This window comes from Perca fluviatilis, chromosome 7 (assembly GCF_010015445.1).
Source record: "Perca fluviatilis chromosome 7, GENO_Pfluv_1.0, whole genome shotgun sequence".
Classification (NCBI taxonomy): Eukaryota; Metazoa; Chordata; class Actinopteri; order Perciformes; family Percidae; genus Perca; species Perca fluviatilis.
Window position 1 is genome coordinate 40,138,584 of NC_053118.1, and position 13,826 is coordinate 40,152,409.

A 13,826-nucleotide genomic window follows, 5' to 3' on the forward strand; every position below is an offset into this window, starting at 1 on the left:
AGCTAGAAACTAAAAATAAAAAAGATGAGCACCCTCCGGCAGAAAATATAGGGTACCCTGATGTAAAGTCAACATTGTTTTAAACTAGGCCTAATTTGGACATACTGAGATTAAACCTTTGTTGCATGAGGCTGCAGGAGTTGTGCAATAGCTTCATGATCTGATGCAAAGGGTTGTGTATGAGTTGGTCTTATCTGGTTGGGAAAGATGTGCAGCACATGTAAATTGTGGCTTTGATGTGCTTCAGTCTGGCTACATATCACTTTGTTTATGTTATTTTTATTGTAAGTTTATGACAGCTGTATGATAAAACAATATCTCAAGTGTTATGTGGGAAGCATTTGAGCTTAACCCTCCTGTTGTCCTCAGGTCAAATTTTACCTGTTTTCAATAAGTTTCTATATCAGAAATTTTTGGTTTCTTTCAAACAAATTGTCAAAAGAAAAAATCTGGATGGTTCCGTACAACGCTCTTCACAAGTAAATTAGATGATCAGTTCACTACTTTCATTGAATTGGGGTGTTTTTGTGAATTTTATAACATTTGAAAAACAAATTGATAAAAGAACTGTGGTGGCAAATTTTATTTTAACCATTATTGATTAATGATTTTAACCATTTGCTTAAAGATTGTTTTAAACCTCCATTCAGTGCTGTTCTTTCCTCTTAGACTCTTAAAGACTAGAGAGGGACAGCTGCAGCCATGAACTCTTAGCCTAGAAGCTTTATTTTGGAGAGACACTAGCCTCTCATTTGTTTAACTTTTTAGCAGACAAAGTAGAGAAGGCCACAAAACCATGTCTCCTACTCAGGCCCGGATTGGCTAATCGGGAGCACTGGGAAAATTCCCGGTGGGCCGGTCTGTTTTTTGGGCCGTGAGGGCCGTTGTTGTCATGGCACTGGGTTGAAATATGGATGCTGTCCCTAGGTTGCCTGCACTCCCAGCAGCCCCACTCTTTTTATTTATTATTTTACAGCAGCCCCACTCTTTTTATTTATTATTTTACCGCAGCCCCTCTCTTTTTTATTTAATATTTTCTCGCAGAGTGCAGCCTGTAGGTTAATGATGACGTGATTATCTTTTGACTCCCTGGCCCCGCCCCCGACACGGCACCTTGCAAGTTGCTCACAATAAAAAAGTCAGATAAAAATGGACAGGAAGCGCAAAGGCGGCGCTGAAAAGGCAAGAATCAAAAAAAAGAAAGCTTTGGAAACTGATGCGGCCAAATGTCCTAAGTTGAGCACATTTTTCCTAAAAAGAACTAATGAAGACGACGAGGCCGGTAAGTAAGCTAACGTTAAGGTAGTTAGGAGCACTGCAAGATGCTAGCGACCGTGTAAAACAACGTTGTCTGCAAACCACCGTTCATGTATCAAACGTTTTCTTGTAGCTCTTCAGCAGCAGCCGCCTCAAGGCCCTGGCCCGGTAACGTTACCAAGCTCCAGTCATGAGCCCAACACACCAGAGTGGGCAGGTAGGATTGTCATTCAGAAGAACTAATAGTAATGAAGAGCCCTGCTCAATGAAAAATGCCCTGAGATAAATAATGATACCAATACATTAATGAAACTGACTTGACTTGATTTGAAAGCTTTGTAAAAACGGGATATTTGTGGTGAGAAATAAATGTAAAAAATTTCATTTAGTGTCAGAAACAGAGCCAGGACCCAGTTGTAAAGAGACTACTGCTCTCACTGTGAAAGACACAGGTAAGCTGCTGTTGTACCATAGTGTATGAATAAGCAAACATTATCACTGAAAAAATGCTTTTCTTACTTAGTATCTTACTTGTTTCCAGTTCAAATATCTAAATATTCGTAATTCAAGGTACGTTTACTAGACAAGTGAAATGGCATAAGAAATTAAGTCTTGTTTTCTGAAAAAAAAACTAAAAATTAAGTGATTTTTATTTTATTTTTGTTGTTGCTTAAAACAAGCTAAAACAATTATTTTTCTTACCCCATTGGCAGATAATGTAACTTGTTTTAATAAAAAAAATCACTTAATTTTTAGGTGAGTAAGAAAAGCATTTTTTTTGCAGTGATCACATTAGTTACAGTATAACAACTTTCTATGCCAAAGTGTTACTAGTGACCCATTATGTTTTTAATCAAACGATAGTGAATATACAAAACCCACGATTGAAAGGGAATAGGATAAAAGTCATATGAATTAAGCCTGCATATTTTGCCATTTGGAAATTTTTTATTTTGCTTTGATTTAATTCAATTTAATTTGAACGTGCTTTCCATTTCAAATATTTTAAAGAGTACAATATGCTTTTATTGTGATTAAATACAGGTGCACTCGAGTCTAGGGATACAGAAGGAAGTGTGAAAGGGAGAGCATAGTCGACTCAGGGACAGATAGCAGAGTCAACAACTCAGCAGCAGAACCCAGAACGACAAGCTAGAAACAAGGCAGATAAAGATGATTCTGTTGATAGTTTTGATTACTTTGCTCGACCTCAGTCACAGGATATACATACATTTTTTTCTTATCATCCTCAACAAATCCCAAATGTTCCTATACCAAAGGTTTTCAATAGCAAAGATGGAACAAACCGCAAGTGGCTAACTTACTGTGAAAAAAACCAATCTCTGTACTGTTCAGTTTGTTTGGCATTTGCACCTTTGGTAAGTGATGGCCCTTTCATAAAGGGAGGCATGAAAGACTGGAAACACATTCACCAAAGGATAGTGGAACATGAAAAAAATAAGACACACAGAGATAGTGCAGATGCTTACTTTCTGAAAATACAAAATCCAGATGTGAAAAGCCTGTTGACTGGCAACCAAATGTGATTACGTGCTGAGCAAGTGAAAAAGAAATGCCAGGTGATGGAGCGCATAGTGGACGTTGTTAAAGTCATAGGCAAATGTGGCCTTAGCTACAGGGGAGATAAAGAAGAGTGAGCCTTTAGCTTAAAAAACATTGCTGTTAATCATGGTAACGTCCTGGAGTTGATTCTACTCTTGAGTAGATATGACATTTGCCTCCAACAGCATGTTAACTCTTGCATTGAAGACAGCAAAAAGCAGCATGAAACTGGTGCAAAAGGCAGAGGCGCTCTAGTTACTCTGCTGTCAAAAGAGACAATAAATAAAGTTGTGGATGTCATTAGCCAACTGATAAAGGTGACTATAGCAGAAGAAGTGAGACAAGCTGGCATGTTTTCAGTTCAAATTGACACAACCCAAGATATCACCTCCAAAGACCAGTGTTCAATCATACTTCGATATGTAACAGATGTCATTCACGAAAGACTGATTGCTATGGTGGACTGTGAGTCATCTACTGGCCAGAATTTTGTAGAGCTTCTGGAAAAAGTGCTACTGAACCTTAATATTGACATTGGCACATGTGTGGGCAACTCAACAGATGGTGCAGCTAATATGCAGGGTCAGTTTAGGGGGTTTTCTACACTCCTCTCTGAGCATTCCCCCAATCAGGTTCATATTTGGTGTTATGCACATCTTTTGAATCTTGTACTGGCAGAGACAACAGGCAGTGTTGTGGAAAGCGCGTCTTTGTTTTCACTGCTTAACGATGTAGCAGTTTTTTTAAGAGTCATACAAGCGCATGCAGAAGTGGGAGGAGAGGAGTCAGGACAAGCATCACAGACGACTGTGCCCAATAGGGCCAACTAGGTGGTGGGCTAAGGATCAGGCACTAAGTAAAGTGTTTGGGTGCTTCGGGAATCCTCAGGAAGGCCTGTTTTTTGAAGTGCTCATGACTTTAGACACCATTATAGATGACAGTACACAAAAGCCAACTGTGAGGGCCAAGGCAAAGGGATTCCTAGAAGGCTTTTTGAAGTATGAGACAGTGGTCACTGCTCAACTCTTCCTTCGCATTTTTGAGCTTACATCCCCCCTTTCAAAATACTTACAGACAAAGGGAATGGATATCATCACAGCTCAACATCTGGTTGAGGGGACAGAGGAGGGTCTCAGGAAGTGTGCTAGGGACTTTGAAGGAGTTAAGTGTGCAGCTGATGAGTTTGTGAAGTGGGCTAATGGAAAGTTGCAAGAGGAGAAAGAATGTGAGCTTGTAGTGCAGGCTGCCTTTTCTGAGAGAAGGATCAGAAAAAAGAAAAGACTGCCAGGAGAGCTTGCAGAAGATGAGCAGTTAGCATCAGCTGATACTGACTTTGAGGTAAAAGTACACAATGTCATTGTAGACACAGTAATAGGCAGTATCCAAAGGAGGTTTTCTGCTAATGCAAAACTTTGCTCAGATTTTGCCTGTTTAGACCCTAGAAACTTTGCTCATATGAGGGAAAATGGACTCCCCAGCTCAGCTCTGGAAGAAATAAGCAAATGTCTGCTTAAGTTTGACGACAGGGCTACAGTTGGCACATTATCTGGTGAACTGTACAGCCTTGCATCTCAGTGGGACAGACTAAAGATGTCCCCTCTGGAGGGTTACATTGTCAGGACAGCTAGTGAAATCCCACAAGGAGGTGATGAGGATCCTTCCATGGAACAACAGGATGTCGAACTAGAGAGCAAAACTTGTTCCTCCTGTAAAAACTGTGTCATTTGTGTTCATCTCATTCTCTCTCAGTACAATCTACTAACTGATGCCTACCATGTGATTGGACTCGCCTACAAGTTGCTATTAACACTGTCCATCACACAAGTAGCCTGTGAGAGAAGCTTCTCAACAGTGAAATTCATAAAAAACAGCCTCAGGAGCACTTTAACCCAGAAGAACTTTGAGGCATTCATGCTGATGTGCACTGAGAAAGAAATTCTCATGTCTGTGGACAATGACACTGTGATAGATAAAGTTGCAGAGACCAGTGCTCTGCTCAGGCGTTTATTAATGTTTTAGGGTTGTCCATGTTTCCTTGAAGCTAAACTTATGCAGAGGAAAAAGAGATGAAACAATCATTAGAAAGTTATACTGTGAAAAAAAGTCAGATAACTAGGGCTGTCCTCGGCTAAAGAAATTCTTAGTCGACTAACACTTATACAATTTTGTTGATTAATCGATTAGTTGATTTAATTGACAGAGCTGTGCGCTTTGAGAGGTGGTTAAGACTAGAAAAGCACAATATAAATGTAGTTAATTAACCATCTGTAAAACTGAGTTTCTCCACAATTAATCCTGCAAAAGCAACACTTTAAATCTTGTGTTTACCATAAATGTGCTCATAAGTTTCTTGGAAATGAGTAATTAAGCATCAATAAGCATAAAAAATGACTAATCGACTAAAGAAATCTTAGTCGACTAAGACCAAAACGACCGATTAGTCGACTAATCGACTAAGAGGTGGCAGCCCTACAAATAACAGTACAATACTTGTTTAATTCTTTAACTAATGTTCTCATATTTGTGAAAAATATTTGAAGTTGTAAAGCAGCTGTTTCCTTGAAAAAGAGATTATACTGTCATTAGAAAGTGCAATACATTTGATTTTAATCTTTATTTTTTATTTTGTTTTATATATTTGTTTTTGTTAGATTTCTTTTATTCATTTCAATGGTTGAATATTTATGAATACTAATTCTTAAAGAAAATAGATTCTGATACTGTCCTGGTATTTACTGTTCTAATAAATCTTCACTGTGAAGCAAAACTTAGGCTACTGTTTTTGCAATATTTTTCAAAAATACAATGAATTACAAGGCTGTAGAGAACATTGCGCCTATTGCAGACTTATATTTTGAGGTTTTAATTACATTATTTTAATATAGTCAGTAGTGAACTAAAGTGGGCCGGTCTAAGGCATGAAACTCCAGGGCTGAAAATGAGTCCCAATCCGGCCCTGCTCCTTCTGCCTCCTGAGATAAACCATTTTTTGGGTTAATGTTGGGAACAGAGGCAGAGGGGAAGGTAAGGATGGGTTGACTTCTGTTGATGACCTATTTTCAACTCTGACCAGGCTAGAAGATAAAGTTAGAGGGGTGGCTTGAGAGGGGTTTTGACTATATGATGATGTGATGTTTAGATTTCGTTAGTAATGCTCATTCAGTCGTACTTCATGTACCTGTGAATCTGTATTCTCATATTTTGCAAAATATAATAAATGCTCAAAGACCAGCTTTTGGTTTAATTCTCAATCAGTCTCTATTGGTTTTTCATTTTATCATTGATATTTACTAAACTCTGCTGCTGCAAAGAAATTTCCATCACAGATTGGCGTTGTCGAGAGCAGGACGGTTGCGAACAGCGGCACGGAGAACTCCGTGGACCTGGTGTCTTGCAAACCAGGAGATCAACGATCAGCCTGCCTCTATACCTCGAAATAAAAACATTTTTTAGAGAGAAGGAGGCCAGGACCGCGGAGGACTCCAAGCTGTTTTTCCACTCCGTAAAACAAACAGGAAGAGATTTCTGGCAGCACGGGTAAGATCCATACACTGATTTAATTGGATTGTAAAATCAATATCTGGTCAATTATGTCAAAATGAATAATTGCAAGAATCATCAAGTTTGAATACAAACAAATGAAACTTATTCTGACTTTTGAGACTGAGTATTTAGATGTGTGTTGTGGGTCATTTTGGGTAACAAAACATAACTGAGGTTATGAATGACATCTTTTGGCAGACACGGACATATTTATGATTGAATTCTCATATGGTGATAAGATAATTGATTGACGGACAAGACCAGTAAGAGAACTGGCAGAACAATAGGCAAGGCCTAAAGAATTAATCTACGAAACTAATAACACGTTTCTTGATTAAAGAGGCGAACTGCAGAGTAAATTAAATACTTAACTATTTAAGAGATTTTGACTGCAGGGTCGCACCGGGTTTTTCATACAAGTTTCCTGAGCAAAAACAAATAGTCTATACTCTAAGTGAGTGCTGGACCCTTTAAGAACAACCTGCAGGACGGTCTGGGTTGTAACGATACTCTAAAAGAGCCTCTTGATTATTTAGAGACAGACTGCAACAAGGCATAACATACTAAATAGGTCAAGTTATTTGACTATTAAGTTGAGTTCGCCCCCGCAGGGCTGTGACACGGTTTTTACGTAAGTTTCCCGAACAAATAACCTCGCGGTGTGGTGACGATCACATCGAGTAAGACATAGTATACTATAAAGTCCAAGAATCAATTATGGGAAACGAAATTTCCCGTTCCAGTGATGCAACTGGACCCATAGTGGGTGAAATGACTCATAAATATGGACCGGATTGTTTGCGGTGTCTATCTTATTGGTCGAAAAGCTTTGGCTTTCCGCCAAATGGTTCCCTGAGTGTCCCGAAGCTCAGAATGCTAAAATTAGATCTTGAGACAGAAGAGAAAAAATTGAAGGGGAAGAAAACAATTAAAACAGAGGTCTTAGAGCAAATTGAGGATAATAAGGCATGTTTTAATGTGTGGATGAAAGAAGCTGATAACAGAGAGAGAAAACAGTTGCAGAAACAGATGACACTGTTAAACATGACTGAGACTAACAAAAAAGAGAAAAAAGAAAAAGAGATGAACAATGTCACTGACACTTTTTCTCCTCTCTATCCAAGTTTGAAAACCGTGAATCCGGTCCTTGACATTCCACCCCCATATCTGTCCAAACCCGCCGCACAGAAGAGGAAGAGAGCAGCCACGGTACCAACGACCCGACAGACGAGAGGCGATCGGGCACGGGAACAGCTCATCTCACTCCTCCGCCGCACTGAAGCAGCTGCGACCGCTGGATTGCCAGTATTCCAAGGCCTCACAGAGGAAACTGATGAGGACGAAGAAGAAGCTGATGCATTCCCGATGATTCAAGTCCCTACACAAGGAGGGGAATAGGCCTGGTGTATAGGGCCTGGACTGAATTAGACATTGGCGACAAGCCGCAAGCCACCTTCTCCCGTGCAAAAACTCTGGTACACAATTTACCATAGCCCTTCAGGCATTCATTGAGACTTTTCTGCCCACTGTTCCAGAAATACGACGTCTTCTGATGGTAAACCTGGGGCCTATGGACTATGCAAAGATCCGACACCTTCTCCCCGAAGACCCGACCGATGATCCAGTCATCCTCCATCCAAATCTCACAAATAGAGCAAATGATGGCTACAATGACCTGCTGGATGATCTCTCCACCGGACATAGAAACCGTGTTTCCAGACAGAATCGACATGACACGTGTGGCAAACACCAGGCAGTATAAAGGCGAGCGGTGGAGGACTTCCAGCCCCGATTGTCTGAGACTTTTGATAGACACAGCGGCATCGCTCGCACCACTGCCGCCGGAGCAGTGGTTGAACTTTGGGAAGCTCATTTCAAAAACGTGTTTTGAGTGGGCTGCCCCTGACATACGAGCTGAAGTGGACAAAACCTGCATTGGACTGCCCCGATCAGCCCTGACGGAGATTGTTAGACATGCCAGACATGCTGAGAAAATCCTGACCAGCACAAGAGACAAGACGGAGAAGAAAAGACAACAAAACAGTGATGCTGCACAGTTAACCCTCATAAAAACTGTGGCAGCAATGTCTCAAGAAAGAAGGAATGCGGGCAGAGGACAAGGGGAGGGGGAAGGGGCAGAGGCAGAGGCAGAGGAAAAGGCAGAGGAAGCAGAGGCAGGGGCCGTGGGACAACACAACGATAGTGGACAAAGACACTTGCTACAACTGTGGCGAGAAAGGGCATTGGGCCTACGAATGTCCCCACCCCAAGAAGGACTCGTCCAAGGGCACGCGAACGATCTGTATTCATCAGAAGTGTATAAAAAACTGCCTACAACTGTATTGATAATACAGGGGAGGGAAATAGAATTCTTGGTTGATTCAGGGGCTTCAAATTCGGTTTTGAAAAAATCATTGTTTCCTAAACAAAAACTTTCTGGTAGAGTAATTCTTTCTAGAAGTGCGAGTGGTATGGTATTGCCAGAAAAATTTACTGCTCCAATGACTTGTGTGCACACAGATCCTACAGATCCAGACCCAGAGAGAAGAGCAAAATGCTCATTTTTGCTCTCACCTGTGTGCCCGGTAAATTTATTAGGCAGAGATTTGATGTGTGTTTTTGGTATAGGGGTAATTCCTACCCCCACTGGCCTAAGGGTTGTGCGTTTTGACAAAAATCTTTTTTTTTTCTGACATGTTTTTGTTAAAATCAAAAAACACACACTCTTTCACATTTCTTTGGGACATTAACCTTTGTCAGGCTATCGACCTCCTGACAGAAGCACAACAACTAGTGTCGCCTTTAGCAGTGATGAGAACACCACAACAAATGAGTTGTATCTCACATGTCTCCCCAACTCCAGACGAAGAATATGTTGACAAATTCCTTGACCAGTCCAAGGACGAGCTAGAGTTGTCTTACGTCTACTGGCACACGCACACATGCGCAGTGACGGTAGCCTTGACTGATAAACAGAAACAGTTTTTCAGAATTTCTAACTCTGCAGCTCATATTCTTCTCTCTTTGTCTCCAACAGACCAGGAGACAGACCCGGGACACTTTGTCATGACCTGTGAGAAACTGACTGACTGGACTGACACGGCTGATGACTGTATTTCATATTCTCCCTCAACAGGAAATTATAGAAAACTTCTATCATGGCGCGTGCCTTGTATCTGCAGTATCTATATATTGAGTGAAACTGCGCCTACAACAGACAAATTTTTGCACGGTAAAAACGACATTTTACCTACTGATGTATCACCACTTTTAGTTAAAGTGCCAACACACCTTTGGGCGACACATAAATATGACGTGGGGTTGATTAAAAACTGTCAACCTGTCGTCATAACACCACGTTCGGACTACAGACCACAGAAACATCAATATCCGTTAAAACAGGAAGCTATTGATGGAATCCGACCCGTTTTTAACTCCTTATTGGATACAGGAGTTATAATTCCGTGTCCAGATTCTCCTGTAAGAACACCGATTTTTCCGGTAAAGAAAATACGGCCAAAAGGCATTCCGACAGAATGGCGTTTTGTTCAGGACTTGAAAGCTGTCAATGCAGCTGTTCATGCGTAGCGCACCAAATGTGCCAAATCCATACACAATCCTACAGGGAATTAAGAGTGATGCTAAATGGTTCTCTGTCGTTGATTTGTCTAATGCTTTTTCAGTGTCCGGTGGACAAAGACAGTCAGTTCTGGTTCGCTTTCCTGTTTGATGGAAAACCATACACTTTCACGCCTTTGTCAGGGATACACTGAATCTCCGACCATCTACAATGACGCATTGCGCGACAGCCTAGAGAGCTTCACACGAAACCCAGGTTCAAGTCTGCTGCGAATGCGTAAGCGACATTTTGATGGAGCAACACAAGAGCTGTGTGAGCAAGACACGATTGCGCTATTGTGTCATCTTGCAACTGAGGGACACAAAGCCAGTCTTAAGAAATTGCAATTTGTAAAACAAGAGGTCCACTTCCTGGGACATGACATTTCGGGGTCAGGGAAAACCTTGTCTCCTTCGCGGATTGAGGCAATTGTTTCCCTACCAAAACCGTTAACAAAAAAACAAATGATGTCATTTTTAGGAATGTGTTCCTACTGTCGTGTTTTCATCCCAAATTACGCGGAACTTGTTCAACCTTTAGGGGACGTGATACACGACAGTGGATGAACGCGTAGGATGCATGAAACTATGATTGCTAAATCTCTCCCAAACCATTTGTCTGCACAGGCTGCTGAGCTCATTGCCCTCACGGAAGCATGTAAGTTGGCTGATGGCTCATCTGTTACCATCTTCACGGACTCAAGGTATGCTTTTGGAGTGGTGCACGACTTTGGTGCACTGTGGAAACACCGACAATTTCTGAAATCTGACGGTAAGCCCATTTTACATCATCATTTGATCAACGATCTTTTGACTGCTATTCTACTACCAACACGGGTGGCTGTATGTAAATGCGCTGCTCACACAGGGGCGCAAGATGCTGTCTCTAGGGGTAACAGTCGTGCTGATATAGCTGCTAAAGCAGCTGCACGCCTGCCCCTCACACTTGACACCTTAGCTCACACTGCAGAGGATCACTTCTCCCTTCCAGAGTCTGTGATTGCTATGCAGGCACATGCTACACCACAAGAAAGGCAACAGTGGAAAACAGTAGGGTGCACCTTTAACACTGGCATCTGGCTAGGGCCAGATTCTAAACCATGTCTCCCAAAACACTTTTTCCCACATTTTGCTAAGTTGACACATGGGTTAGACCATATCTCAAAAGCGGGGATGGTGGTAGCTATCACACAGACATGGTTTACAAAGGGGTTCACTACATTTGCAGAAAAATTTTGTAAAGCTTGCATAATATGCGCACAACACAATATTGGCAGAGGAGTGAATGTAACACGACAGGCAGCACACCAACCACCAACACGACCATTTGAACATTTGATGATGGATTTTGTTGAGCTAACACCTTCAGAGGGGAAAAAACATTGCCTTGTTACGGTTGATATGTTCTCTAAATGGGTGGAGGTGTTCCCGGCCAAAAGACAGACAGCTTCAGTGGTGGCAAAAGCTCTAATGACTGAAATCATTCCCAGATGGGGAATACCTAGCCTTTTGTCTAGCGACAATGGAGCTCATTTTGTAAACTCAGCGATAACACAGATAAGCTTGTTTATCGGGATAAACATCAAGACTCACTGCGCTTATCATCCCCAGTCCGCGGGCTTAGTAGAACGCATTAACGGGACGTTAAAAGCAAAACTAGCTAAATGCTGTGCAGACACAGGCCTTCCTTGGACAATGGCGCTTCCTTTGGTCCTAATGTACATGCGAATGCGTACACAAACTCGTTCCAATCTCAGTCCATATGAGATTCTGTTTGCCAGGCCTCCTTATGTAAGGACAGAAATGCCAAAGGCGGCAATTCCCTCAACAGCTCTATGTGAACATGACATGTTGAAATACTGCACCCAACTTTCTTCTGCTCTTTCTGACATAAGAAAACAGGTTTCAGCAGGTCTGCCTAAACCAGCTGAGGGACCACTGCATAAGCTCCGGCCTGGGGACTTTGTGGTGATCAAAAGCTTCAGGAGGAAGAACTGGCAGTCCAGACGCTGGGAAGGACCCTTCCAGATCCTCCTGGTCACTCATACAGCAGTCAAGGTTGCAGAACGATCCACGTGGGTACACGCAACACACTGCAAACAGGTTCCAGACCCAGGAGAGGTGCCAGGTTCGCTAACACCTGCAACAAGTGACGAGCAGGTTCCCTGCTGAGTCACCTACGAGGGAAATTGATTCAGAGACCAGCCTGACAGACGGCGTTCTGTGCTATCTCTGAAATCAATCGGGGAAAAACTGGAGTTTTTCTCACTGATTTGCAAAAAACACACCGAAGGAGGAGAGAAAGTGTGACCAAAATACTGGTATTGTACCTTTGACACAGCACATTCCTGAAAAACACCCATTCTGTTGAGCTCTGACAGCTCTCACACTCACAGCACATTCCTTGTTTTTCCTTACACTGCGGAACTGTTGACATTCCTCTGTGACTCAGAGCAGTGTGCTCAGGCACACACACACAAAACAGGAGCAGAGTGCTGTGATATGCACATATGATGGAGCAGCACGAGAAACTACTGAAGTGGTACCCCCCAAGGAGATTCGGGGGGTCCAAATTTGTACTGGGTTTAGTCTTCATTACTGCATTTGTGATTTTTGCATTCGTAATGTTAGAAAAATATGATAAACCGCTGACTGAAATAGCCACTTTTTCCAACACCACTTCTTCCAATGACACAGACACACCCAGACACACTAGGAACACCAGTGAGGAGCATGGGAGGGGAAAGCGAGTGACGCGTTCCATAGTTTCTGCGTCTAGAAGTAGATGGCGTTCAGAGTACAACAGCTATCACAGAGCTAATGTTACTATCATGATCAACACTACATCCACTCTTATGCTTCAGCCCTGTGACTATGTGTGGTGTGGGGAGAAAGGAGCATCAATAGGAGAGAGAGAGGTATATGTATGCTACATTGCAGTGATAATGGATTTAGGATACTACAGAGAAGGAGGACCCATATGTTCCTCATGGAAGCAGGCTGTTTGGAATACGGGTAATGTGGGTTGGGGCTATGAAATTCCTAACGACCACACAGACCTAACTAATAGATTGTCAATAAAGAAAGTAAACTATTCCTCAACAGGCATCTTGTTAACATTGACCAATGCTCAGTATTCGGACCAAGGTTACTTCGTTGTGTGTATTATGACCCTAGGGAGACTTCCCTGCGGATCTTTCTATCTTGAAGTAATCTCACCTTCCACATCTCACACAGAATCACCACATGAGACACAGTTTTATGTTTTGATGATTTTTACTTAGACGTGAAAGCTTGCTACAATTAAAAAGGGTTTTTTTTGTACCTCTTTAAAAAACAGCATTTCAGCAATAGACAATTATATCCATAAGTTTGAATCTTAAGAAGAAAAGTTTGATTATGTGATTAATGATTTAATAAGGTTTGAATCTTTAAAGGTAAAATTAATTTTTTGTGATTATTTTGTAATCAAAAGGGTGGACTGTGGTGGCAAATTTTATTTTAACCATTATTGATTAATGATTTTAACCATTTGCTTAAAGATTGTTTTAAACCTCCATTCAGTGCTGTTCTTTCCTCTTAGACTCTTAAAGACTAGAGAGGGACAGCTGCAGCCATGAACTCTTAGCCTAGAAGCTTTATTTTGGAGAGACACTAGCCTCTCATTTGTTTAACTTTTTAGCAGACAAAGTAGAGAAGGCCACAAAACCATGTCTCCTTCTGCCTCCTGAGATAAACCATTGTTTGGGTTAATGTTGGGAACAGAGGCAGAGGGGAAGGTAAGGCTGAGTTGACTTCTAATGATGTCCTCTTTTCAACTCTGACCAGGCTAGAAGATAAAGTTA

The 13,826-nt window shown here is 41.7% G+C and overlaps 2 protein-coding genes across 2 annotated transcripts in view; one reads left to right on the forward strand and one right to left on the reverse strand.

Moving 5' to 3' along the window:
• The window catches only part of LOC120562362 (membrane-spanning 4-domains subfamily A member 18-like), a 49,692-nt gene that overhangs the window by 13,159 nt on the left and 22,707 nt on the right, over positions 1-13,826 (reverse strand). The gene's annotated exons all lie outside the window — the stretch shown is intronic.
• On the forward strand, positions 1,150-13,502 carry LOC120562363. The gene is made up of 5 exons (XM_039806078.1): positions 1,150-1,282; positions 1,391-1,474; positions 1,647-1,709; positions 6,147-6,357; positions 11,877-13,502. The coding sequence occupies exons 1-5, from the start codon at positions 1,150-1,152 to the stop codon at positions 12,151-12,153; spliced, it is 768 nt and encodes a 255-aa protein (XP_039662012.1). The 3' UTR covers positions 12,154-13,502.